At 58.7% G+C, this 25,492-nt stretch overlaps 4 protein-coding genes across 6 annotated transcripts; 1 reads left to right on the top strand and 3 right to left on the bottom strand.

Moving 5' to 3' along the window:
- Positions 1 to 1,087: 1,087 nt before the first annotated feature.
- Positions 1,088 to 2,175, bottom strand: MRPL34 (mitochondrial ribosomal protein L34). Its single transcript, XM_058563679.1, has 2 exons — positions 2,044 to 2,175; positions 1,088 to 1,806 (listed from the first exon to the last, which is right to left on the bottom strand). The coding sequence occupies exons 1-2, from the start codon at positions 2,115 to 2,117 to the stop codon at positions 1,593 to 1,595; spliced, it is 288 nt and encodes a 95-aa protein (XP_058419662.1). The 5' UTR covers positions 2,118 to 2,175; the 3' UTR covers positions 1,088 to 1,592.
- Positions 2,176 to 4,050: 1,875 nt separating this feature from the next.
- ABHD8 (abhydrolase domain containing 8) lies at positions 4,051 to 10,727 on the top strand. The gene is made up of 5 exons (XM_058563664.1): positions 4,051 to 4,205; positions 5,405 to 6,152; positions 8,448 to 8,618; positions 8,729 to 8,945; positions 10,028 to 10,727. The coding sequence occupies exons 2-5, from the start codon at positions 5,413 to 5,415 to the stop codon at positions 10,181 to 10,183; spliced, it is 1,284 nt and encodes a 427-aa protein (XP_058419647.1). The 5' UTR covers positions 4,051 to 4,205; positions 5,405 to 5,412; the 3' UTR covers positions 10,184 to 10,727.
- Positions 10,728 to 11,144: 417 nt separating this feature from the next.
- ANKLE1 (ankyrin repeat and LEM domain containing 1) lies at positions 11,145 to 16,387 on the bottom strand. Its single transcript, XM_058563669.1, has 9 exons — positions 16,202 to 16,387; positions 15,981 to 16,133; positions 15,481 to 15,586; positions 15,238 to 15,370; positions 14,253 to 14,987; positions 13,957 to 14,134; positions 13,506 to 13,665; positions 13,270 to 13,399; positions 11,145 to 13,011 (listed from the first exon to the last, which is right to left on the bottom strand). The coding sequence occupies exons 1-9, from the start codon at positions 16,261 to 16,263 to the stop codon at positions 12,839 to 12,841; spliced, it is 1,830 nt and encodes a 609-aa protein (XP_058419652.1). The 5' UTR covers positions 16,264 to 16,387; the 3' UTR covers positions 11,145 to 12,838.
- Positions 16,388 to 17,458: 1,071 nt separating this feature from the next.
- On the bottom strand, positions 17,459 to 24,312 carry BABAM1 (BRISC and BRCA1 A complex member 1). Of its 3 annotated transcripts, none has more exons than XM_058563665.1 (9): positions 24,216 to 24,312; positions 23,007 to 23,345; positions 22,189 to 22,247; positions 21,380 to 21,500; positions 21,220 to 21,298; positions 20,416 to 20,440; positions 18,928 to 19,057; positions 18,614 to 18,732; positions 17,459 to 17,905 (listed from the first exon to the last, which is right to left on the bottom strand). In XM_058563665.1, the coding sequence occupies exons 2-9, from the start codon at positions 23,322 to 23,324 to the stop codon at positions 17,653 to 17,655; spliced, it is 1,104 nt and encodes a 367-aa protein (XP_058419648.1). In that variant the 5' UTR covers positions 23,325 to 23,345; positions 24,216 to 24,312; the 3' UTR covers positions 17,459 to 17,652. The 3 variants fall into 3 exon arrangements, with proteins under 3 accessions (XP_058419648.1, XP_058419650.1, XP_058419649.1); XM_058563667.1 differs by having other exon boundaries at positions 18,646 to 18,732; XM_058563666.1 differs by lacking the exon at positions 24,216 to 24,312 and adding an exon at positions 23,737 to 24,200.
- Between the last annotated feature and the right edge of the window lie 1,180 nt (positions 24,313 to 25,492).

Genomic DNA, 25,492 nt, shown 5'->3' with positions numbered 1-25,492 from the left:
GGCGGGGGCCGCGCCCCGAAGCCTCCTGGGATTTGTAGGCCACAACTCCGGAGGTTCCGCAAGTCCCGTCTCCTTCTAGTACTTGCTACGCTTTTTCTTGTGGTGTCCCATAGCAGTCCTAGAAGACCGGGACCCGCCGTAACACCCCCAGCCTCCTCCCCGGAGTCCCAGCCTTCCTTAGGTTTCGGCGTATCTAAACCGCTCTCGCACCAGCTGCTTAAGTATCTGTAAACTGACAGCTCAGACTCTCTTGTTCACACACTTCCCGTGGCTCCCCAGTGCCCCAAGGATCCAGTCCCACCTCCTTGGCCCCAAATTTTGGGCTCCTCTCGCCTCCCTGGTCCTTTTGTTTTGTTTTGGTTTGGTTTTTTTTTTGTGAGGATGATCAGCCTTGAGCTAACATCCGACGCCAATCCTCCTCTTTTTGCTGAGGAAGATTGGCCCTGGGCTAACATCCGTGCCCATCTGCCTCTACTTTATATGAGATGGCGCCACAGCATGGCTTGACAAGCGGTGCGTCGTTGCGCGCCCAGGATCCGAAACTGTGAACCCCGGGCCACGAAAGCCGAGCGCACACACTTAACCACTGGGCCGGTCCCTCCCTTGTCCATTTTTTATCCTGACCCCTGTCTAAGCCCTACTCCCTTTGGGCCCACCCAGACCCTGCCACCTCCTCCAGGAAGCTTTCCCTGCATTCTTGTCAAGGCCAAGTCAGGGGCCTCTTCTGGGCTCCCGCAGCCCTCACACTCCTCCTCCCAGCCCTGACTCCGCTGTGTCCAAACTGCTTGGGTACAAATCACGTCCCCCCACCACTACCAGACTGACAGCCTGGCAAGGACAAAGACCAGGCACCCAGCACATAGGAAGTACTGAAGAAGTCACTAAATGGAAGCTACTAAATATTATTACCCCAACGACAACACAGCAAAGGAGAAATGAGCACCTCATCTTACAGGAGCCAAATGAGCCTCAGGGCTGAGACCTTGCTCAAAGTCAGACAGCCCATCCCGAGGGGCTGGTGAAGGATTCAAACCTCTCCCACCTCCTCGCAAGCCTTCCCAACCTGTATAAGTTATGACATACATGATAAGTGGACATTTGAACATTTATTCGATATTAAAGACATTTAAAGATATTAAGGAATTGACGACTACTTTTTTAGGCGTGAAAAGTTTTGTGATTATGTTTTAAAGAGCCCTTATCTTGGAGAGTTACATTCTGAAATGTTTACGGAAGAAATAACCCAATGCCTGAACTTTGCTTCAAATGACACAGGAAGGGGCGGCTGGGTTGCTAGTAATTGGTGGTTAGAGCTGTGTGCTGGGCACACGGGGATTCACTGTACTGTTCCGCGAACCGCAGGCGTATGTTCGAAATTCTTCCTAATTCAAATGCGTAAAAAGGGACTTGGCAAGGTCTGCCTTCCCACACCCCCTTTCAGTCCAACCCCAGACTTCTCCCCCTGGGCCAACCCCACAATTTGAGAAGCACTCATGTCTGAGTCGTCCCTGCTCCCCACAAAAACAGCGGCAGGAGAGGTCCGAGGCGAGGGAAATGCTTTCACTGGAGTCCCGCCGGCAGCGTCGCGCTCCTCAGTGGCTCAGCGACTTGCGGCCCTTGTGCATGCGGCGAAGGATGACCTGGACGCCGGACGGCGTGCTCAAGCGCCGGATCCAGCCATGCTTGTGCTTGCGTTTGATGTTGCTCGGCTGATACTCGTTCCCGCGCGCCTTGCCCCGGGTCTGCTGCGTGGCGGGGAGCCCCCAGGCGTCGGGGAGCCCCAGCCAGACCCGGGGCTGGAGCCACCTGCGGGAGCAGAGAGATGGCGACTAAGGTCAGCGGAGGCGCTCTGTGACTTCGGCGTGGCGCTCAACCTCTCTGAGCTTGGGCTTCCCGATCTGTACCGGGACCGAGCCTGCATGCAAAAGGCGCTCCAGAAGTGAGCAAGGCATTGGCAGATCATGTGGTCGGTAAACAGCTGGCGCCAGCTCCCGACACCGCCCTTACCCCCAGATTTGGGGAAGGGTGCCCCTGAGGACTCACCTGGCACCCAGTAGCGCCGCCGACCTACTGACGGGGCCCCACAGGCGACCCAGGGATCGGGCCAAGAAAGCCATGTCCAGCCGCGGATCACGCCGTGCCCGCGGCGGGTATTCCGAAGCTCGTAAGCTCCGCAGTTGCGGAACGAAGACTTCTGGGAAATGTATTTTCTCCTACCGCGCAGCCGCTGTTGCCGCGGAGGCCTCCTGCGCACCGTACGCGGGAGCGTCCTTACCCACAGGGGAGTGTAGTTCTTAAGGTGGACCAGCAGGTGGCAGGCGAACGGCGCCTCGTCGGCATGCGCGTACAAAACATTATGTTCCGAGGTCTGCTAGGAGTTGTAGTTCCTGCTCTTGTCGACCGGCAGAGGGTGCCCCGGGGGCGGGGGCGCAGCTGGTGGCAGTCGCAGGAAATGGCTGGTTGATTCTCCCACCCACAGCGGGAGCCGGGCAGATGGCACACAGCTGGCTGGCAGCTTTTCTCTGGCCCCAGCCAAGTTTCCGCCCCTTGGCGGGGAGCCCAGGAAGTCTGAGTTCGAGTTGGCGGGATGTCCTTGGGGTGGTCCGTGCTCCTCTCTGGGGTTCATTTCTCAATCTGGAAAACTCCTGGGCTGCAAGCTTGCCCTTGGCAGTGCCCCCATTCGAGCCCTAGGAAAATTTTTCTAATACTCCAATCCGAGCCCCTCCCCTTCTCACACACCGTCTAAGGCTCCCCATTGCCCCAGGGAAAATATCCAACCCCTCTGTCAGGCATGCGAAGCCCTCGAGACACACGCACACACACCCTAAATTTCAGCCACACCTTCCTCTGCCTGGCCCCTAGTCATCTTTTTAAAGTCGTCCTCAGATGCCCTCCTGTCCCCTAGCCCAGTCCCTTCCTTTGGCCCAACGCTGCCCCAACGGGTCTTTCCCCAGATGCTCCCCAAAGCGCAGGGCTTGGGGCTGAGTCCCTGTAAGCGCCCCCAGCATCTCCTAGCATGGGGAGGGCCCAGAGAGGAGAGGAGAGAAGAGCATGCTGCATGAATAAACTGTAGTCTCCCAGGAGGGCCCTGAGTGGGCAAGAGTGAGTGGCTGGACCTAATCCAGCTCTGGCAGCAAATTCCAGGGGATGGAAGTAGGCAAGGAATGGTTAACCCCTTGTTCTCTGAAGCACATCCTACCTGCACCATCATTTAGCAAACCACTACAGTACTACACCAGTTCAATAATAATGCCAACAATGTATCGAGCACTTTCCGTGCTGTTTTACCTGCATAGCAAACTCAGGAGGGAATGAATTTCAGAGAAATAAATGAAGTCTCAGGGAAGCGACTTGCCCAAGGTCACAGATCAGCAAATGGCGGAGGCTGGATTTGACCCCTGGGCTCTCGGACTCCAGCAGGGACCAGAGCCACTGATTAAATCGGCCAACAGTTAAATTCGGCCGATCTGTGAAACTCCAATTCTCTAATTACCCATAGCTCCAAGAGGTCTGTTTAAAGATTTAACAAATAACAATTTCCAGACTTGGAAACATAGAGCCGTGGTTCCAAGTCCCAACTCTGATTCCGCCGTCCCTTGTAACCTTGTGCCCTTTACGAACTTCACTTTCGCCACCTGAAATTGGAAAGATCTGGGAGTCTCTAGAACGGAAAGGTCAGCACAGAGAGGGACATGGGGGCTCCCTCTGGAGGGGACAGGGCAGTTCGGAGGCAGGGGCTGGCCGAGGAGATTCTATTTGCAGCGAGGAGGCTTTGGCTGCGGCCCCCCAGGAGCCCGGCAGATCCCAAGCTACGACCCCTTCTCGGCCTTGAGCCAGGCCCAATTCCTCCCTCCACTTCGGTAAACCCCTAACGGCGGCGGGGCTGTTGCGTCCAGAGCCCGCCCCATCCCGGAGCTGCAGCCTCTGATTGGCAGTCTAACTAGGCCAGGTCAGTCCGCAGCTGCGATTGGTGGAGGTGCCCGTCCGTTTGCGTGCGGCCCCGCCCCCCTGGGAGAGACTTAAAGGGCCGGCTGGCTCGGAGGCCGCGGGATGCCCCTGCACTGACCGCCCCGGGCCGGCGCCTGCCCGCATAGACGCGCCCGGCCCGATCCAGCGCCACCATGTAAACGGCGCCCGCAGGTGGACGCTGGCTTCTCCGCCCGGGACCCCTCCGGCCTGCCCCGGGCCCCAGGGCCCTCGATGAGGTGAGCGGCGAGCGAGCCCTAGGAGGGGGACATCGAGGCCCCGGGTTTCCCCTTCGGAGGGGGTTGTCCACAAAGCCCGCGCACGGGCTCTTAGGAAGCCGCGGAGCCCCAGTGTCCTCGACCCCGCCACAGGGCTGACCGGCAGCCGGGAGGCGGGGGCCTGGCTCTGGGGAGGAGGACTGGCGTGGCGCATCTGCGCCCCCCTCTGCAATACCGGGTTAGGACCCCGGCAGAGGTGGGGGCGCGGCCTGCTCCCCCTCCAGCAGCAAGTACGGGCCACCGCAGGCCGGGCCTTTGGGTGCCTTATCCCCGCAGCGCCCTGGATGGGGACGGAGGAGGGGTTGGCCCCATCTCCAGGCCCCAGACAATGCGGGTGCGCTGCGCGGGTATCCCCCTCGAGTTATGTAACTGCCTACGGTTGCCATGGACACTGGGTAGGGGGAAAGGCAGGGAGCAGGATGGAGGCCTGGAGGCCCCCAGCCGGGGCTTTGCCTTTTCCATCCTCATCTCCACCATTAGGGGTTGTGTGTCAGACCACCAGAACCCAGGGTACTGACCAGGGGAGACAGAGTGTCTGGACCTCACTTGTCCGTCTGTGAAACAGTTCTGTGATCCTGCAGAACTGGGCAAGGCCTTCTGTAGCTCAGGCCCGAACCCCCTCCCCCAAGGCCTCACCTCTCAGGAGCCAGGTTCAGGGGCCTGGGATGGGGGCTCACTGGGATTTGCACCTTTTTAGATGCCTTCAGAGACCCTCAGGATAAGCTAGTTTAGCAAAAGTGAGTTAATGAAAGAGTGCATGCATGAATGAATGAATGGATGAATGAATGAATGGATTTCAGAAGGCATAATTGATATACTATAAAGTCAAGCTGGGGGCTCCTCAGGGCTGGGCCACATTTGCTGCAATATCCCCTCCTCCAGGAATCACCCCCTGACTTCACCACCTTCCCTGTGGATGCCTCTTGGGGTCAGCCATAGCCAGGTCCTTCTCTCTAAGATGGACCAGGCTGGCCCAGGAGGGCAGCTCACCACCACACAGGCACCACCCAGACAAAACATCTCTGTGCTTGGCTGGCTTTGGCCCTCTGCAAACTGGAGCCTAGAAGGGGCCTCCCAGCGCGGCTTCCCTGACCCATTTGTGGGGGTGGAGGGCTCCTCGTTTAGACAGCCTCTGAGCTGGCTGTCACCCCCACTCCCAGGACACACCATGCTGACCGGGGTGACTGACGGGATCTTCTGCTGCCTGCTGGGTGCACCACCCAACGCTGTGGGGCCACTGGAGAGCATCGAGTCCAGTGATGGCTACACCTTTGTGGAGGTCAAGCCTGGCCGCGTGCTGCGGGTGAAGCATGCTGGACCTGCTCCGGCCCCCGACCCACCCCCACCTCTGCCACATACTGCCCAGGAGGACCAGTCCGGCTTGGTCCGCTGCCAGCGCAGAATCACAGTGTACCGCAATGGGCGGTTACTGGTGGAGAACCTGGGCCCGGCACCACGAGCTGACCTCCTGCATGGGCAGAATGGCTCTGGGGAGCCACCGGCCACCTTAGAGGTGGAGTTGGCAGACCCGGCGGGCAGTGATGGCCGCTCAGGCCCGGGCAGTGCTGGGAGTGGCAGTGGCGGGCGACGGCGGCGAGCCCGGCGCCCCAAGCGGACCATCCACATTGACTGTGAGAAGCGCATCACCAGCTGCAAAGGCACGCAGGCTGATGTGGTGCTCTTCTTCATCCACGGTGTCGGCGGCTCCTTGGCCATCTGGAAGGAGCAGCTGGACTTCTTTGTGCGCCTAGGCTATGAGGTGGTGGCACCCGACTTGGCCGGCCATGGGGCCAGCTCGGCACCCCAGGTGGCCGCAGCCTACACCTTCTATGCACTGGCAGAGGACATGCGTGCCATCTTCAAGCGTTATGCCAAGAAGCGAAACGTGCTCATTGGGCATTCATACGGGTGAGCCAATGCTGGGGTGGGGGTGAGGGGGAGGGTGGGGGCCAGCAGGGACTTGACACCCACTCACGAAATGCCGATTTCCCTCCTTGAAAGTCCCATTAACATCTGCAACAAGACAGGGATTCCTGCCACCAATGCTATTGTTTCACATTGTTTTAAAACAGTGTTTCTCAATGCCTACCCTATGACATTTGGGGTCAGGTAGTTCTTTTCCGTGAGGCACTTTTGTGTGCACTGTAGGATGTTTAGCAGCATCCCTGACCTCTGCTCACTAGATGCCGCTAGCACAATGGTCTAGTGATGATCCTGACAATCCAAAACGTTGCCAAAGGTCCCCTGGTGGGCACAGTCACCCCTGGCTGAGAGCCACTGTCTTCGACTAAGTTCAAAAATTGGCTCTGGGGGCCGGCCTGGTGGCATAGTGGTTGGGTTGTGCTCCACTTTGGCAGCCCGGGGTTCTCGGGTTCGTATCCTGGGCATGGACCAATGCACCACTTGTCAGGCCGTGCTGTGGCAGCATCCCGTATAAAGTAGAGGAAGATGGGTACAGATGTTAGCCCAGGGCCAATCTTCCTCAGCAAAAAGAGGAGGATTGGCAACAGATGTTAGCTCAGGGCTGATCTTCCTCACAAAAAAAAAAAAAAGAAAGAAAGAAAACTGGCTCTGGAGATCCTAAGGGCTCCAAGGAAGGAGGCTACTTGGAATCCTATAAATTCTGTTTACAAAGGCACAGGTTCTGTAATTCACTCCCCCTTAAAGGGGTGATAATGCCATCTAGCATTTAGATGAGATCTCGCTCCATGGAAGGCTCTGGGCAAGGTGCCTGACCACTACCAAGTGGCACCACTCTCTGCTTTCCCCAGGAGGTCAGGCAGGATCCCATCAGTCAGCCAGCTTGAGAACCACTGTTTTAGTGGTTGTAGCCCATGCAATTAGACAAGAAAAAGAAATGTTACATAAGTTTCCAAAAGAAAGGAAGCCAGGCTGGGAGGTAACATAGCTCTTACTTGTTTATGATAATATCCCCCCAAAAGTGGATACTTATGATAAATGATTCCTCCAATTAAATGAGTACCCATCTGTGATAGTTACTGTGACCCTATAATAATGCACAAGGTCAGCACAGTTACTATTTCAGATGTGGAGAGAGAAGCTCAGAGAGGTTAAGCAGTCTCCCCAAGAGCACACAGTGAGTCACTGGCACAGAAAGGCCCACCTGACTCCTGCCTGTATCCCATTGCCACATTTTACAGCAAGGGTTGGCACACTTTTTCTTCAAGGGCCAGATAGTAAATATTTTAGGTTTGCAGGCCATACAGTCAGGCCATTGGAACTGTTGTAACAGGAGTGCAGCCATAATTGTAAACAAACGTGGCTGTTTGTAAACAAAGCATGGCTGTGTCCCAATAAAACTTTATTTACAAAATATTTTACAAATTTGCAAAATTGCAAACTTAATTTACAAAAACAAGTGGTTGGGCCGGCCCCGTGGCTTAGCAGTTAAGTGCGCACGCTCTGCTGCTGGCGGCCCAGGTTCGGATCCCGGGTGCACACCGACGCACTGCTTCTCCCGCCATGCTGAGGCCGCGTCCCACATACAGCAACTAGAAGGATGTGCAGCTATGACATACAACTATCTACTGGAGCTTTGGGGGGAAAAAAAATGGAGGAGGATTGGCAATAGATGTTAGCTCAGAGCCGGTCTTCCTCAGCAAAAAGAGGAGGATTAGCATGGATGTTAGCTCAGGGCTGATCTTCCTCACCAAAAAAAAAACAAAAAACAAGTGGCTAGCCCACAGGCCATATGAACCCTGCCTTAGAGGGAATGAGGAGCTGGACTGTGGGGGCTCCTCCAGCTGTGCCTTTCCACCTTGCATGAGGCAGGCAGATGGGCCATGCCCAGAGGCCAGGGAGAGAAGACCCTTAAAGGGAAGGGATGCACAAGAAACAGTGACCTCTGGGCAGCCGAAGGCTTTGTTTAATCAGATTGCTTTCCTAACACTTGGCAATAAGTAATTCTTATCCCTTTGGGGGTCATGGTGACGTTGAGAATCTGATGCAAGTTCTAGATTTGGATCCTTTCTCCAAAAAAAAAAAAAAAAATGCACCCTCAATACACACACAGTCTCACAATTTCAGGGCATTCAAGATGCCCCATCCATCCCTTACCCCCATCCGGGGCCCACGGACCCCAAGGACCTGCCTCTGGGGTGAGGGGAGGCATTAGCCCCCTCACTGCCTGTATCCTGCTCACCCCCACCTTCAACCCCACCTACCCCCCCATCCTCCGGGCAGGGTCTCCTTCTGCACGTTCCTGGCGCACGAGTACCCGGACCTGGTGCACAAGGTGATCATGATCAACGGCGGGGGCCCCACAGCGCTGGAGCCCAGTTTCTGCTCCATCTTCAACATGCCTACGTGTGTCCTGCACTGCCTGTCGCCCTGCCTGGCTTGGAGCTTTCTCAAGTGAGTGACCCTGGCCCTGGCGGCCCCTGGGGCGTCCCTGAGTCAGGTGGGAGGAGAGGCTGTGGGGCCCGAGCTGGCACAGGGCTCCAGTGCTGCCTCCCCACCACCAGGGCTGGCTTCGCTCGCCAAGGGGCCAAGGAGAAACAGCTGCTAAAGGAGGGCAACGCTTTCAACGTGTCATCCTTCGTGCTGCGGGCCATGATGAGCGGCCAGTACTGGCCCGAGGGTGATGAGGTCTACCACGCCGAGCTCACTGTGCCTGTCCTGCTCGTCCATGGCATGCATGACAAGTTTGTGCCAGTGGAGGAAGACCAGCGCATGGCAGAGGTAGGGGCGTGGCACCCCAGCCATCACACCCCCAACCGTCCCCCCCTCACAGGGCAGCTTCGGGGACTATGCCTTGTGCTCCAGCCCCAGGGAAGTGGGAGCTTAGATTAAGAGTCAAAGGTGGGGGCTGGCCCTGTGGCTCAGTGGTTAAGTGCGCGCGCTCCACTACTGGCGGCCAGGGTTCGGATCCCGGGCGCGCACCAACGCACCGCTTCTCCAGCCATGCTGAGGCCACGTCCCACATACAGCAACTAGAAGGATGTGCAACTATGACATACAACTATCTACCGGGTCTTTGGGGAACAAAAAAAGGAGGAGGATTGGCAATAGATGTTAGCTCAGAGCCGGTCTTCCTCAGCAAAAAGAGGAGGATTAGCACGGATGTTAGCTCAGGGCTGATCTTCCTCACAAAAAAAAAAAAAAAAAAGAGTCAAATGTGGAATCCAGAAAGTGGGTCTCTCTGGACAAGTGTCAGGATTAGGCCCTGTCTCTGATGCACATTAAAAAGTGCTCTTCACGGCTGGATTTGTCATGTGCTATGTAACTGTGGGAGGGGCAGGCCAGGGGGTCTTTAGATCAGAGATCCCCAAGAAAGGGGCTTGGGGTCCTTAGCACGTGGAATAGCTCTGGGCTCTTAACTGGTGAAGATTCTGCCCCCAGGGGACGCTTGGAAATGTCCACAGACTCTTTTGGTTGTCATGATGGGGTGGGGGGGGCGGGGGCGCAGCTGCTGGCATCCAGTGGGTGGAGGCCAGGGATGCTGCTCAACACCGTACAATGAACAGAACAGCCCCACAGCAAACAATGATCTGGCCCTAAGTGTCAGTAGTGCCAGAGGTGAAAAATCCTGCCTGCACATATTGTAGACAGGTAATAAATGCAGAACGAATGCGTACCGAGTCCAGCAGGGCCACAGCCATCCCCCAGTTCCCCTTGGGTGGAAGTGGAGGGATGACGGGTTGACCGCAGGAGGGACTTCCTGACGCTGCAGGCCCGGCGTGGATGGCAGGGAGTCCCAGGGCAGCCTGGCCCCTGGCGCCACCATGCTGCCTCCGCCCACCCTGAGACTGCATCCTCCGCAGATCCTGCTCCTGGCCTTCCTGAAGCTCATCGACGAAGGCAGCCACATGGTGATGCTGGAGTGCCCGGAGACAGTCAACACGCTGCTCCATGAGTTCCTGCTCTGGGAGCCCGAGCCCTCGCCCGCGCCCCTGCCCGCGCCCCCGGAGGAGAAGTAGCCGCTGGGCGGGCTGGCATCGCTTGGTGTGCGGAGGAGCGGGAGGCCGGAGCCGGCGCCGGCGCCAGGTCCTCAGCGTGGGCCACCTGGGCGGGCCGTCAGCTCCGGTGGGCGGGGCCGGGTCGGGAGACGCCCCGAGGCCGACTGGGCAGGGCGGGGCATTTGTGGGAGCCCAGCGCACGGGCGGCTCTCAGCTTCCGTCCTGCGGTGGCCATCGGTGTTTCGGGCCGCAGCTGGGATCCCCGCGGAGGATGACCTTGTACAGAAGTCCCCTACCCCCAACGCCATGGCCGACGCAGGCCCCCCACCCCGCTCTCTGTCTTCCGTGTCAGCTGTGCTTGATCCTGGGACTCACGAGGCCCGCAGGGACCTCGGGCCTCCGCCCCCTTGCCCGAGACCCCGACCCCCATTCGTCGGTGCTGGGAGCTGTGGTTGCCCAAGAGGGTTGGGAGGGGAGTGGGGGGCTGGCGCCACTGAGCCTGCACATCCCAACCTGTAACTCAATAAAAAGAAGTGACAATCCGAGTCTCCGGAACTGTGCTGCGTGACCGCAGGCGGGGGGCCTCACCACCGTCTATGCTTGCTTCCCTTAGTACCCCTCCCTCCTCAGAGCGCAGAGGCTGCTTGGGCAGTATTCCCAGATTCAGGCGTGAGCTCCCGGCCCCTGGAGGGGAGGACGTCCAGCTGAGGCCAGTGTGGAGGCTGAAGCCATCCGTGGACTCGGCATGCGATCAGAGCAGCCAGCTGTGTAGGAGGCCCTGTGCCGAGGGTCCCACACGCGTCAGTTCAGGAAGCCCTTTCACCCCTCCCAGCCGGCCAGTTACTCCTCTTATTCCTACTTATCTTTCAAGTTGATTTAGGGTCGCTTTTGTCACGAAGATGATTTTTATTTTGAAGCCACCGCACTCTTTTTATGTCTGGAGGAAGGATTTCTCTGCCCCACAGCCGTGCTCGTTTCCATTTTATTCTAACGTATGCATACCTCGGTCTTCCTGTGGTTTGTGTGGACTGCGGGAGAACGACTGCGTCTTCCGTCCTTTCCCCCCTGGTTGGTGAGCCCACCTTTAGTTTAGATCAGGGGTCTCACCAGGGGTACTGTTGTCCCTTGGCAAATTCGGAAGCCATTTTTGATCACCCCCACTGGGGAGGATGCTACTGGCTTCCAGTGGGTGGAGCCCAAGGTCGCTGCCCGCGACACCCTACGGTGCACCGGACACCCCCACCGCAAGGAAAAACTTATCAAGTGTCAGTAGGGCCAAGCCTGGGAAGCCCTGTGTTAGGCAGACCCCATCTCTGTGGGGTCTTTTGAGTCTCGATTCTTTCCCAGTGACCTGTTGTGAATTCCTGGGCCCATGGCAAGCTGTTCTAATTACTATGGCTTTATCAAGAGACTTAGTATCCAGGAGGCCTCCCTGTCTGACACACGAGGAAACCGAAGCTCGGAGAAAGGCTTCCTCAGTTCGGTTGCAGTGTTAGAGCCCAGGCCTACCCCGGAGGCCAGGCCCCCACTCACCATACCGGCCATTCCCCAGAGAAGCCTGGGCTCCACGGCGGAGGCCGGGAGGTAGAACCACTGCCAAGTTACAGCTGGCCCTGCAGGACCTGGTTCGCTGAGCCACCACGACCGGGAGGTGGTGAACCCAGTCAGGCGGTGGATCTCCCCACGTCCCTAAACCCAGTGGCCGCTTTATTTATTTATTTATTTTTAATTTTATTTATTTATTTTCCCCCCAAAGCCCCAGTAGATAGTTGTATGTCACAGCTGCACATCCTTCTAGTTGCTGTATGTGGGACGCAGCCTCAGCATGGCCGGAGAAGCGGTGCATCGGTGCGCGCCCGGGGTCCGAACCCGGGCCGCCAGCAGCGGAGCGCGCGCACCCAACCGCTATGCCACGGGGCCGGCCCCCAGTGGCCGCTTTAAAGAAGCAACTTCTGGTAAACTTAAATGATCCCACCAGCACCTCCCCAGTATGGCGGCCTGGCATGTACGGAAGATTTCAGCCTACGTGAATAGTCTGAAATCGCAGAGCGTCACCCGGAAGTCAGGGCGATTGACCCCATTTTACTGTGGAAGTGGGTGCCTCACCTGCGACCCCCAGCCCTGCCCACACGTCTCCACACACAGTCGGCACCTGGGCTGGTGGGCCACCTCTGGCTTGGGGCAAAGCTCCCCACAATGACCCCCTGAGGTAGGACTTCTCACTGTCCCCACTGCACAGCTGAGGAAACTGAGGCTCAGAGAGACAAATTGCTGGTCTGAAGTCCCACAGGTGGGAAGCAGCAAAACCTGGCTCTTGACCCGGACAGATTCCCCCAGCCCACCCCACATTGTGCGTCCCCGGTGTCAGGAGATAAAAGTAGACTCTGTCCTCACAGACAGGACCAAACTGCCAAAGCACCAGCATATTCTGAAGGACTGGAATGTTCCAAAGAACCTCTGGTCCCCATTTGTTCTCCTCTCATGATGGAGAGCTCATTAGCTCTCCAGCAGTTCCATCTGTAACAAACTCCTCCCTCAGCCTGATGGGGAGATTTGCCTTGCTGCCCCCCACCAGCCTTCTGGAGCTGGAGACAGAGGGCTGCTCTCAGCACAGGGCAGCTGGAACATTCAGCCACCCTGATCTCTACCCAGGCTGGATGGTGAATTCACCAGTGCTCAGCCACGGGCTTGGATGTCCTGGGGCCGTAGCTCTCGTTCACCCTCAGCCAAGAAGACAAGGAGAGCGCGGTGCAGCAGATGCACCCCCAAGCGGCGGCGCCGGGCGGGTGGCCAGCCAGCCACCACTCCATAACAGTGTCCTTGTTTCTGGTTGGTCAGCATCTGGATCCCTGAAGAGATGGGGGGGTGAGGTCACAGGGGCAGCCTCTGCAAACCCCTGGCAGAAATACATGACAATGAACCCACTATGTATTGCCCTCAAGCAGGAATAAACCAAAAGAGCAAAATATGTGCACATGCAGGTACATAGTTGGTGCTCAATTGCTCGTTAAACAAATGAACAACCCTGAGAGGAAAGGGGTGAGGGAATCGGTAGATCATGTGTCCCTCATGTGACCCCACCCCCATCGCACAAGCCACACACCCACCTAGAGCATCCACAAGACACGCCTCTCGAGTGTAAGCCTCCACAGCCACCACATGCTGGAAGCAGTGCAGGGAGACAACGCCACGACCACTGGCCCAAATGTCCAAGATCTGACGCACCTTAGGGCAGGCCTAGGGGGCCAGGGCAGGATCAGAGGCCTGCCCTTCAATTCCTTCCTTCCTCTACCTGCCTGCAGCCTGGCTGCCCCTGCCCTGACCCTGGCCCTTATCCTCACACCTGTTTTCCTGGGCGCCCACGCTGGCCGAGGGCCTCCCAGAGGTGGACATCCGGCCGGGCCCGTGTCCCCTTGCCCACATAGAAGATGGCATGGACGAAAGTCCTAAGGCATTCAGCTGGGGTCAGTGAGAAGGCTCGGGCTGGCAGGTCCTGAGTTTTTCTGGGTGAATAGGGTGGCTCAGAGAGGGAAGTGATGAGAGTTGCCCCAGAGACAGCCTCTAAGGTCACAGAGCAAACTGAAGCCACATCCAGTGACTCCCGTGTTACAGAGCAGAGAGGAGTGGCTGCCCCCAAAGGCACACAGCAGCTTGAATCGGATCAAGCCACCTTTTATAGATAAATAAGCTGATGACAAGAGAGGGCCAGTCCCCTTCCTAAGAACACACGGCAAATAAGAACCAATCCCAGAATTTTCCAGTTCCCAGTTCTGGGTCATTCCTGCCACAAGTACCTGGGATCCAGCAGCAAATACGTGAAGCTGGACTTCACGACCCCCTCCCGCCACCTTCTGGTGGGATCCGGCTGTTCAAACTGCTGGGCAAGCTCATCCTCGTCTGCCTGGGCATCCGGGATATGGCCTGTGTGCAGGGCCTTGGCCAGCTCTGGGCTGTGCCCTGAAAAGTCTGGGCCTGGGAGGGGAAACTGAGTCAAGGGAGACAGAGGAAAGGGTGGTTCCCAGAGACGAAGAGTGAAGTAGGGACAGAGAGTGGGGGCCTCCCGGGACTCTGGAGGCCCAGAGGGACTAACCAGGAGCAGCCTGGGCCTCTTCCAGCCGTGGCAGGTAGTATGGCCGGGTGAAGGGAGTGATGGGGCCACGGCTCTTGCCAAGTGCTTGGAGCCCTCGCAGCAGCTCCCAGTCAGACATGGCGGGGACTGGTGGGCACCGGCAAGAGGGGACAGGGTCCCTGCCACTTGTGAAGCTCGCCTCATCCTCCGTCAGCCAGAAGGCGGCCACATCACTATCGAGGGACAACTGGTCATCTGTCAGGAAGTGGAAGCTGGGGGGTCCAGACAGTGGTTCCCAAGGGGCCCTGCCGGCTCCGGGCCCTTCCGGGAGGGATGTGGGGGCCGGGGAGGCATCCGGAGAGATCAGAGTCAGGGCCTGCAGACGGGCACTCAGTTCTGCCTCCCTGCCTGCCAGGGCGGCTTGCTGTGCCAGCTGTGGGGTACCCAGAGGTCTTGGTACTCTCCACGAGGGTCGGACACCAGGCAGGAGCGCCTGCCCGGTCTGGGGCAGTGACCCAGCCCCAGGGGCGGTGTTGGGGGCTGGGTCTTCGGCTCCAGAGGCCTCGAGCGCGGTGACGAAGGAAGCATCTGTGCCGCAGTCCCAGCGCCCTGGAGCAGACTCCAAGCCGCCACCCGTGTCCGCGGCCTCAGGGCCGATGTCTCTGGTGTTACCTCTGCCCAGTGCTGTGGAGTCCAGCGTCACACCAGGAGCCCCAGCAGGGCTGGCGTGCAGCCCTTTCCCCGGGGGGCTTGGGCCTGAAGCAGAGGATGAGAGCCGGCGTCAGAGAGGAGTGGAGGAGGGGGCCAGAGACAGAGATAGGAGTCGGATCAGCCAGCAAGAGGCGGCTGAAGCCGCGGGAAGGAGGGGAGAGTGGGAGGTAGGCACAACCGACGGCAGACCCAGGACAGGAGGCAGGCGGAAGCCGCGGCAGAGAGAGGACGGCAGAGGCAGACACGCGCAGCTAGGTCAGGGGCTAAGACCCCCAGGCCGCGAGGCCCCACGCACCGTCGGGCTCGGGCTCCTGGGTCTCCGACCAGGTCCGGGCCAGGGTCCTGGTCCTGGTCTCGAGCTCCCGCAGGACGCGCACGCAGTCCTGGTGCCCCTGCTGCTTGGCCAGGTCCAGCGGCCGGAGTCCGTCCTGCGGCGGCGCGGTCAGCAGGGGGCGCCCGAGGCCCTCTCCGCACCCTTCTGCCCTCCCCCCCTCTCCCTCTGGGTCTGCCCCGCCACTGCCGGCGCTGGGCCGCCCACCTGGTCGCGCAGCGCGGGGTCCGCTCCCTGGCTCAGCAGCAGTTCCAGGCCGCGGCGACAGCCCCAGGCGGCGGCCACGTGCAGCGGCGTCAGCGCCTCGGCCGAGCTGGGGCAGGAGCGGAGGAGGGAACTCGATGTCCGGCCCCCGCGGCCCCCCCATCTCCACCCTCCAGCCTGAGACGCCACCCTCGGAACCCAGATCCTGCGGGACCCAAACCTCTGCTCCCTGACCCTACAGCTTCTACCGCCAGATTCGAACCTTCGATCCCCAGTTTGGCCCCAGCGCAACCCCATACCCCACCGTCGGTCTGGGAGCCTAGCCCCCGCCCTTAGACCCTCAGGATACCTCCCCAGGTTCCCCAAGCTCCGCCCTCGGGCACTGAGTCCCCACCCCTGGACTGTAGGACCCCCCTCTCCCGGACTCCCAGGCCTCGCCCTGGGACTAGGAAGACCCCTTCTCTGCGCGGAAGACCCCGCCCCGGGCCCAGGCCCCGCCTCACCGAGCATTGGGGTCCCCGCCACGGCGCAGCAGAGCCTCGAGACAATGCAGACCGCGCCGGTGCCGGGCTCCGGCTGCCAGGTGCATGGCCGCCGCGCCATCCGCGAGCACCAAGTTGGGGTCGGCGCCGCGGCGCAGGAGCTCCTCCACGGCCCTACGAACAAGGGGTCAGAGTGGACCGCGACACTCGCCCTCCGAGCCCGCCCCGGACCCCGCCCTCACCGCGGCTCCTCCTGCCGCAGCGCCTCCCGCAGCCGCCGCGCCAGGCCGGCCGCCGCGCCCATGCCCGCGCGGCCCCCCAGCCCCACGGCCCGGCCCGCCGGTTTCCAACTTCCCGCGACGCCCGTGTGCGCACGCGCCGCCGCGCCCCGCGGCTCCGGGCTCCGCGCCCCCGCGCAGCGCAGGGTCCCCAACCAGGCTGACCCTCGCAGCATCGGCGTCCGGGAGCTTTGGTGCTCGTCCGGGCTCGCGCCCCCGATTGGCGCTCAGGCAGGGCCTGGGGCGGCCGATAAGGGCCCGGGCGGAGGCCGCCTGGTGTGCCATTATCTCGTCTCAAAACGGGGAAACGCGGACGCACCCTGCCGGAGGGGTGGAGCTAGGAGCTGGGGACCTGGAGGTGCCCCCGGGTATTCAGTCTCCTGGAACTCTCTGCCGAGGCGGCCTCCAGCAGCGCGCGCAGCCCCGACACCACTTAAGGCTTCGATTAAGCGCTCCCGCCTCCGGGAGCTCTGCGTCGCCGCTTTTCAGTCCCGCGGGGCCGGGAGGCCATTCCGCTGGAGCGGTGGGCCTCTGAGGGCCTTAGTTTCGCCATCTGCAAAATGGGAGAATAATCCCTTTCGGGCTAGTGATAAATTGAACGAGGGGCCTGGAACATAGGTGCCCAATAAATGCGCATGGGGAGGAAAGGCAGTTGCTCGACAGAACTCTCTCATTTTATGCGGAACTGAGCAAGTCCCGCTGGTACCCTTCTCGCACAACCGCTCCTTCTCCAGGGAGACAGTCGAAGGGCGGACTGTCCTGCCTGTCTCTGCCTCCCTTCCTCTGGGGAGCACCACAGTAGTTCCCGATGGAGCTGTAATCCTCCCTTCCAGAGGAGAGGCTTGATCCAGGCCTGGCCAATCAGAGCGTCCCAGAGCTCTGGCCCATGACTGGCTCAATGCAAGGTCTCATGACCCAGGCAAGGCCAGTCACATGGAGGTGCTGGGAGAGCCGGCACTTCTCCTGGGTTGGGGTTTGGGGAGTGGTCACATCCATCTCACCCCTTTCCACAGGTTGACAGGCGGGCAGGGCACACGGAACACCAAGCATGCAGTGTATTCCAGCCCTCCCCAATGGCAATGTTGCCCAAGCACCTGGATACAGCTGAGCCTGAGGCTGCACCTTGGCTTCTTATCCACAACCACCAAGCCACTCCCCTTTTCACTCAGTGGGTGGGTTTTCTGTCACTTGCAACCAAAAGGATCCCAATTAACACAAGAATCCACAGGATTCTCAGATTTTTATTTTGTTGACAAAACACAGGGAACAACAAAAATTACAACTGACAAACTGGCAGTGTGACATGGGCTGGGAAATATGGGTGATGGGTGCCCAGAGTCCCAGGGATGCTTCCTGGGTGCCTCCTGGAACCCCTGCGCCAGCGGTCTCCCGGAGTCCAGCAGAGAACCAGCACTCTATGCCAAGGGCTTCATGGTATGAGAAGGTTGGCCCTGCAGGGATGCTTCAGACAGTGGCCTCGACCTCGGTGGCGTCGTCGTCCTCCTCCAGCAGGCTGTAGGAGGCGTGGCTCTGGCAGGGCCGCTGCAGCGGGTGAGCCAACAGCTTGGCCATGCAGTTGTGTAGCTCCAGGGCTGGCCCAGCCAGCGCCACCTCATACTTGTAGCTGGTACCCTTGGTATCCAGGCTGCCCATGAAGGCAAACATGTCCTGTGGGGCCAGGGAGGAGCTGTTCAGGCAGGGGTTCCCCTGACAGGCCCTCCCTGTCCTGGGAGGAGCTCCCAGAGGAAGAGGCATCAGGGGTGGGTTCTGAAGGGTGAAGAGGAGTTTGCCAGGCAGAAAACATTCCTACATTCAGCAAACATTCCCTGCCACCCACCTAGTCTTAGGGACCCCGAGAGGTCTCAGTACCAGAGCCCCCAGTCTAGAGACAGAATGGGATGCAGACAATCCCTCAGCCCCCACACTGATCTTCCTTGAGGAGCAGGGAAGGCTTCCTAGAGTAGGGACTTTTGGTTTGGGTATTGAGGTATGAGTCGGAGCTGGTCTCAACTCCCCTGTTCACAGTTGGGTAAACTGAGGCTTAGAGAGGTAAGTGGGATGCTTGAGGTCGCACACTAGTTCAGGGCTGAGATGTGAAAGACCAGCAGAGCCTGGGGAGGCAGGGAGGGAAGGGTGTTCCAAGCAGAGGGCAAGGCAGGAAGCGAGTGCAGCAGATGTCAGGGATGAGGTGGGCAGGACCCTACATGCTCCCAGGGCCACTGTCCCAGCAGCCCCCACTAGCTCACAGTAGACACGTGAAGATGGCTGTTGAATGACTGAATGACCAAGATCCAGCAGGGCTCCAGGGCTGCAAAATGGAGGTGGGGTCTCCCAGGCCCAGGGCAGGTGGGTTCTGAGAAGCCCATGTACACCCACCTGCCACCCGCACACCTGCCTTGGCCGCTCACCTTCCAGCTCATCTCCTCCTCCTTCTCATCAGTGCCGTTGTGGATATAAACAATGTCGAAGAAGAAATACGGGCACTGGAACATTTTCTGCGGGGGAAGAACGCCAGCCTTTGGGACTCGGGTCACCCCCTGTCCCCATAATGTTGCCCAGCTTCTGCCTCAGACTCTGGAAACCTGCCTGCAGGTGCCTGAGCTCCTGTGGTCAGGAAGTCCCTCCTGGTGTCTACCCACCACCCTGCTGGCTGTAGGCATCCCTCCCTCCCTCTCCCAGGCCTCACTCACCTTCATGGGCTCCGTCGGGGAGAACTGGGGCTGGCAGGGCAGACGGCTGTACACAAGGATGGTGCGGACCACGTACGGGGGCGGGATTGTCTGCACATTCTCCGTGACTGGCAGCTCCGTCTTCTGCTGGCTGCACAGTGGGGAGGGGCCAGGTCAGAGCATGCTCCGGGGGTTCACCTCTCATCACCCTCAGAGAGCCCAGCTCCTCACTGGGCCTGCAAGCCCCACCCGGCCCCTCCTGAGTCCACTGCTGCCTCTGAGCCTTCCTACGTTGCTGTTCCCTCTGCCCTCAGCCCCTCCCCACCTTGCTCTTCTGCCTGACCTCTCCTGCTCCATCAGGGAGGCTCTGCTGACCCTGAAGCTGGAGACTGCTCTGGGCACCCTTGGTGCCCTGAGCGTCCCTCGTCACTGCCCTGAGCTGGACCTGCCACACCAGGCCAGGAGACTCTTAGGTGGGGACCAGACCTTATATTCTAAGTCAGTACCCAGTTTCCACTCAGCCACAGCTGGATCTCACATTGGGCAGAAGGCAGACAGAGGGCTATGTCCTTCATATGTAAAAAGCAAATCTGATCATCAACAAGAAAAAAGCCAACATCCCCCTACAATAAGAGGTAAAGGGGACAAATAGACAAATTACTGAAGAAATAGTGAATGGCTTAAAAAATAAATGAAAACAAAAGCAGAGCAAAGCAACATGGGGGCTCTTCCCACCTATCGTTCAGCAGCGTGATCAACCCCTGCGCTGGGGGTGGGAAACAGGGTTCATGTCCCGGGAAAGCGCTTTGGCAAAGTCTAGCAAAATTAAAAACACACCCCTCCTTGACCCAGCACGTCCTCCACTGGGAACTGATCTAGTAGATTCACTTGCAAAATCTGCCTAGATGGCTGTACCAAGTTAATCATGATGGAAAAAGCAAAATGGGTCCTATGCCCACCATCGGGGGCTGGAAAACCAGGGGCTGAATACTAGGGCCCATAAGCTACGACTGGTTTTCACATTTTAAAATGGTGGGGAGAAAAGCAAATCAAGTCTTTTGCGACACGCGGCAACGATGTGGAACCCCAGTTTCAGGGTCCAGGCGAAGAGGTTCCGGCGCCAGCCACACCCCCTCGGGCACTATGGCCTGCGGCTGCTTTCAGACTGTGACAGCACGGTCCAGGTGCTACTACGGAGACCTGCTGGCCTACAGAGCTGGGAATCTCTCCCATGCAGCCCTACAGCACAAGCGTGCCACCGCTAGCGCTGACACAACCCAGTGGAGGAGCAGGCCCATCCCAGGATCACGTGGAGGGCAGATTCAGGGAGGAAGCTCTTTTGCAAAAACAGCTTCCAGAGAGGTGAGTGCGCAGCTGTTCTGGGGAGAAAGGCTGCGAGAGGCTGACCTCAGCCTCCCTTAAGGACTATTTCTGGGCTGTTTGAAGCTTTTACACAAAAAAGGTTCTTCTCTTCCAAGATGAACACTAACTTCCCCACAGGGGACTTACATGAGGCTGAAGAGACCTTCCAGATCTGGTGCAGATGCTAAGGAGAAGGCCAGTGGCAGAGCACGGGTGGGCAGGGCGGCTGGCTCCCCTCATCCTGATGCCAGGAGAGCCCGGGTCCCGCTGTACTGGAGACGTGCTGTGTGACCTTGGCCCAGCTGCTTGCCCTCTCGGAGCCTCGGCTTTCCCTCAGTACAGATCACGAAGTGGGGGCTGGCACTGGAGGCCCTGAAGACCCTTGGTGACTCAAAGCCCCCTTCCCTCAGGGCCAGGGCTGCTCTCCTCACAATGAAGGCACCGTGGGTGTCCCTGCTCCTCCTCCCGACACTGGCCATTGTGTTCTTCTCTAACTCACGGGGATCATATTCTATTTATGTTTTGGGCTGCACTTAAGCCTTTAATGTCCAAGTTAGCACAAAATGTGCCGCACCCAGGGTGAAGGGGCTATAGTGGTGACTGCAACTTTTCAGTCACATACTGCCATTTATTGAGCACCGACTGTATACGTGGCCCTGTGTGGAGTGCTCTCCATGTGGGTGCAGTTTGGACATCCAGAGTCCAAATCAGCTGTTTTTGCTTCCACATCATGCCTTCATCCTCACAGGGGCCCCATGGGGCGGGGGCTGTGCCCACACTTCACAGATGAGGGAACGGGCTCAGAGAGGTGACTCGCCCACGCCTGCAGTGGCAGAGCTGCGGTCTGGACCTGAGCCAGTCTGAGCCAACCCCCCACAGCTCAGGCCTCCTGGGATCCGGGGACGCAGGACGGGCCAGGCCCCGCACCGGGCACCCCGCCTGGAAGGATACTGAAGGTGGAGCAGGAGGCCGTCTCCAAGTCATAGAGGCAGCTGCAGAGCTCGCGGGGGTCAGAGGTCAGGCCAGACAGCTGCGGAGAAGCACAGGCCTGAGCAAGCTGCTCCCTGGCCCCCGGGGGACCCCGAGGCACCCCAGCCCCGCCCTGTCTCACCCAGGCAATATCGTCATTCACTACCACCAGTGCAAATTCATGGCTTTTGTCAATCTTGTGTTTTGTCCGCACAAACATCTCGATCATCTTCTGGGAGACGTTGAGGGCGTTGGTTTTGGAGCTGCAGAGGGACAGAGAGTGAGGGGATGGTTAAGGCGAGGCCTCCTGGCCTAGGGGCATCGCCTCACCTGCTCATCCTGGGGAACCCTCCACCAGCACCGCCATGAGGCCCTGGAGGCCCGGGTCATGCAGCAGGGGGACAGTGGAGCCCAGCTGACCCTCTCCAGCTCCTGCCCTCTCCAAGTGGATCCCTCTGGCTAGCCTGGGTCTCACACCTGATCCACTAGAGGCCCCCCAGACCTTTGCTCAGCCACGGGTGGTCAGGGGTGCCAGCAAGGGGAAGGTGGGCCTGTCTCCAGCATCTCCCAGAGCTCCTCAGGCCCCATCCAGGCCCTGCCACCCAACCCCACAGAGACTCAGTTGCTCAGGGCAAGGGCTTCAGGGTCAGCCAGGCCTGGGTCTGAATCCTGGCTCTGCCCATTTGCTGTGAGGCCTTGGGCAACTTTGCTTCTCAAAGTTTCCAAGTCACTGCTGTCACACTGGTGGCTTGTGACAGCTCACATGCACTTGGAACAGAGCCCCGATGGCTGCAGCTGCACCATTATCAGTTATCCCCGCTACTCTCCAACACCACCAGGCCCCGGGCCGGGCCACACCGGCGGGAATCTCTGCGAGAGAGCCCTGTGTTTCCTGGGCTGGGCCCCTGCCTGCCGTGGCTGCACATTCAAGGCCTCAAATGTGCCCCTCACCCGTTGAATGACTCCAATTTTGGCAGGGACATTTCCTCCGACAGGTCCAGACAGATGATCTGCAATGAAGGCGGAGGGTGGGAGGACGCTGTGCCCGGAGGCAGCTGGACATGAAATGAACGCCGGCCCCACACCATGCTGGGGCCCTCCCCAAGCATAGCCAGCGGTATGTTGCCCCCCACTTCCTAGCCAAAATCTCCACTTTGGAAGGCGGGGGCTCGAGGGAAAGACCCCTGGACTAGGAGGCCAGATTGATGAGTGAATAAATGAGTCAGAGAACATTTGACACAGAAACAAGGATAGAGTGGGTTGAATTGTGGCCCCAAAAGATATGCCCTCATACAACCTCAAAATGTGACTTTATTTAGAACTAGAGTCTTTACCGATGTAATTAAGGTAAAGATCTTGAGCTAAGATTGTCCTGATCCAATGACAAGTGTCCTTATGAGAGACAGAAGAGAAGACACAGAGATACAGAGGGGAAGCCATATGGAGACAGAGGCAGAGACCGGAGTGAGGCAGCCACAAGCCGAGAATCGCCAGAACCCCCAGAAGCTGGGAGAGGCAAGGAAGCGTCCTCCCCTCGAGGCTCCAGAGGTAATGTGGCCCTGCTGATGCCTTGATTTTGGACTTCTGGGCTCCGGAACTGTGAGAGAATAAGTTTCTGTTGTTTTAAGCCCCCTCGTTTGTGGTAATTTGTTGGGGCAGCCCTAGGAAACTCATACAAAAGGACCGTTCAGAGTGAATCCCAAAAGGCAAGAATGTTTAACCCAAGGTTCCCCAATGCCTCGGAGCCACAGGCCAAGACCCTCACTTACCACCTTCTCTGGACAGTTGACCCTTGGCGTCCGCACCTGGATCTCAGGGGCCGGCAGAGGCACCTGCCAGGGCTTGGGGCCAGCTCCTGGAGGGTTGGAGGTCCCGTCATCAGCACTGGCCGCCTCACCCTCACCCTCGCTGCGGCTGCCCACGCTGGCCTGGGCCCCCAGTGCCCGGTCCTCGGCCCCCTCCGGGTTGGAGCGCGTGCGGGGCCTGGGCTCCGAGGACTGCTCCTCTTCCTCCTCCTCCTCGTCCTCGGTGGGGCTGCTGGGCTCCACCACCTCCATGGCTCCTGAGTTGCTGGATGGAGCAGCCATGGGGGAAGCCAGGATCCTTCCCTTAGGAGTTTTAAAACATGTGATGACAAGGGAGGAGGAAGGGGCATGAGCCACTTACCGACTATAAGGGTCACGCCCCTCAGGGCCTGTTTCCTCATCTGTGGAATAGGCGCCTTTCACACTCGTCAGCCTGGCATCCACTGTGCCTTAAGGTAACAGTCTCCTTTTATTCTGTAGGGCTAACCCCTCCCCCTTCCTTGGCCACTGAGCACATATGGCCACTGTGAATGACTGAGAAATGTGGTCATGACCCCCATACGGGGTCCAGTAGTGCTATTAGAGAAGAGCGGCTCTCTAGAGCTGCAGAGCTGGGAGGAGAGAAGTGAAGAACAGCCAGGAGCCTCTTTTGCCACGAAGAGGGGAAACAGAACCTGCCTGAAGTGATGCTCACCCAGAAAACCGGCAGGCAGACTTCTGAGCACCTGGATCCAGCTACGTCTGGAACCAGTTCTACAAGCCACTAACTTCCCTCTCTTTCTTAAGCCAGACTGAATTGGGCTTTCTGTTACCTGAAACTGAAAATGTCTTGGTGAATAAAGGAATAACCTCTAGGATTCTCCCCAGTGGGCGCTGGGCTGCCTGGGGAATATCTGCACAGGGGAGGGGCACGGATCGGGGTGTTACAGGTCTCTGTGAGCAAAGATAGGATGCCAATGGAACAGTCTGCCTATCTGGGCAATGGGTGCGGGCTGCCCGGGATGGCGGCCCCCACAACCTCTAAGGAAAACAAAGCTTCAGCTGAAGCAAGAGGCGTAGCAGCTAGACAGGAGAAGAAACCGGAGCTGAAGGCGACAGCTGGACCTCTGGGGTAAGGGAGCTGAGCCTCCGGGTACGGGTCCCGCAGCTTTCACCACCCACTTCTCTGCTCACCGTAGCCTGAGTCTCCCTCCACCCCAGCCGACGACTCGCTAGGAGACCGCCATCTTTCGCCGCCGGAAGTGGGGCGGCGCAGTCGCACCGCCTCCTGGGGAATGTCCTTCCTCAGGCCGCAGGCGAGCAGAGCGACGAACCAGACGCCGCTGGAGAGCCGTGGAAGCTGATAGGCTGGGACCGTGCCGGGGGTGGGGTTTGGGACGTGATAGACGGGAGTGGGGCCTGAGTGGCGCGGGACTGGGAATGTGATTGGCTAAAGCGAGATTAGGCGGAGCTTTTACGTTTCTGGCCGAATCAAACCGCACTGGTCAGCGCTCCTTCCGGCATGGGCGAGACCGGGCCGAGCGGAGCGGCGTCCTAGGCGGAGAAGGCCGAGCTTGCGGTGTGATAAACTGAGCGGGACTGAGTTGGGCGGGATTTAGGAGGAGAGGCGGGGCTGATTGGTGCCTAGTGGAACTGACCTGGACCTCGTGCGGGGCGGGTCTTTGCGGACTGAGGTGGGCGTGGCTCAGGCCCCAAGGCCCCTCCCAGTTATTTGATTCTGCTCCTTGTTTTACGTATATTTGCAAAAATCAAAAATGTGTACTAAGCCAAAACTATTTCAAATTGCCCTTTCTTCTTCCTGCACACTTCTCCCCTTGGCCGCATAACCGTTTAAAAACCACTCAGCCTCAGGGCCGGCCCCAGGCGCGCACCGACGCACGGCTCCTTGAGGCGGCGTCCCACATACAGCAACTAGAAGGATGTGCAGGTGTGACATACAACTATCTACTGGGGCTTTGGGGGAAAATAAATAAATAAAATTATAAAAACCACTCAGCCTCAGTTTATTTCAAAAGGGTCAGTGAAGCCTGCCCACATCTGCCAGGCTCTGGTTCACTGACAGCCAGAAGGCACTGCGTTAGCTGAGCCTTGAAAGATGGAGAAATTGCCAGATATGGGGCCCACCCCGTGGTGTACTGGTTAAGTTCTCGCGCTCCTCTTCAGCGGCTTGGGGTTCGCAGGTTCGGAACCCCGGGCGTGGACCTACACGCTGCTTATCAGGCCATGCTGTGGTAGCATCCCATATAAAGTAGAGGAAGATGGACACAGATGTTAGCCCAGGGCCAGTCTTCCTTAGCAAAAAGAGGAGGATTAGCATCGGATGTTAGCTCAGGGCTGATCTTCTTCACAAAAAAAAAAAAAAGAAAAGAAAAGAAAGAAAAAAGAAATTGCCAGACAAACAAGAGGAGGAAAGGCATTCCAGGCAGAAGGAACTGCCTGGGCAAAGGTCT

Source organism: Diceros bicornis, chromosome 20, assembly GCF_020826845.1.
Source record: "Diceros bicornis minor isolate mBicDic1 chromosome 20, mDicBic1.mat.cur, whole genome shotgun sequence".
Lineage (NCBI taxonomy): Eukaryota > Metazoa > Chordata > Mammalia > Perissodactyla > Rhinocerotidae > Diceros > Diceros bicornis.
Note: the sequence above shows the minus strand (reverse complement) of the source record. Positions and strands in the feature narration are given on the sequence as shown.

What these genes read in the sequence shown, in the direction of transcription:
- MRPL34 (XM_058563679.1), bottom strand. Translation starts at nt 2,117, where the DNA reads ATGGCTTTCTTGGCCCGATCCCTGGGTCGCCTGTGGGGCCCCGTCAGT. An exon ending in GCGGCGCTACTGGGTGCCAG is followed by an intron (nt 1,807 to 2,043) that starts GTGAGTCCTCAG and finishes CTGCTCCCGCAG; the next exon opens with GTGGCTCCAGCCCCGGGTCT.
- BABAM1 (XM_058563665.1), bottom strand. Translation starts at nt 23,324, where the DNA reads ATGGCTGCTCCATCCAGCAACTCAGGAGCCATGGAGGTGGTGGAGCCC. An exon ending in AAATTGGAGTCATTCAACGG is followed by an intron (nt 21,501 to 22,188) that starts GTGAGGGGCACA and finishes GTCCCTCTGCAG; the next exon opens with CTCCAAAACCAACGCCCTCA. An exon ending in GGCCTCCTGCTCCACCTTCA is followed by an intron (nt 20,441 to 21,219) that starts GTATCCTTCCAG and finishes CATCTGCACCAG; the next exon opens with ATCTGGAAGGTCTCTTCAGC.
- ANKLE1 (XM_058563669.1), bottom strand. Translation starts at nt 16,263, where the DNA reads ATGGGCGCGGCGGCCGGCCTGGCGCGGCGGCTGCGGGAGGCGCTGCGG. An exon ending in CCAGGAGCCCGAGCCCGACG is followed by an intron (nt 14,988 to 15,237) that starts GTGCGTGGGGCC and finishes CCTCTGCTTCAG; the next exon opens with GCCCAAGCCCCCCGGGGAAA. An exon ending in GTGTCTTGTGGATGCTCTAG is followed by an intron (nt 13,012 to 13,269) that starts GTGGGTGTGTGG and finishes CCATCTCTTCAG; the next exon opens with GGATCCAGATGCTGACCAAC.
- ABHD8 (XM_058563664.1), top strand. Translation starts at nt 5,413, where the DNA reads ATGCTGACCGGGGTGACTGACGGGATCTTCTGCTGCCTGCTGGGTGCA. An exon ending in CTCATTGGGCATTCATACGG is followed by an intron (nt 6,153 to 8,447) that starts GTGAGCCAATGC and finishes TCCTCCGGGCAG; the next exon opens with GGTCTCCTTCTGCACGTTCC. An exon ending in CTGGCTTGGAGCTTTCTCAA is followed by an intron (nt 8,619 to 8,728) that starts GTGAGTGACCCT and finishes CCCCACCACCAG; the next exon opens with GGCTGGCTTCGCTCGCCAAG.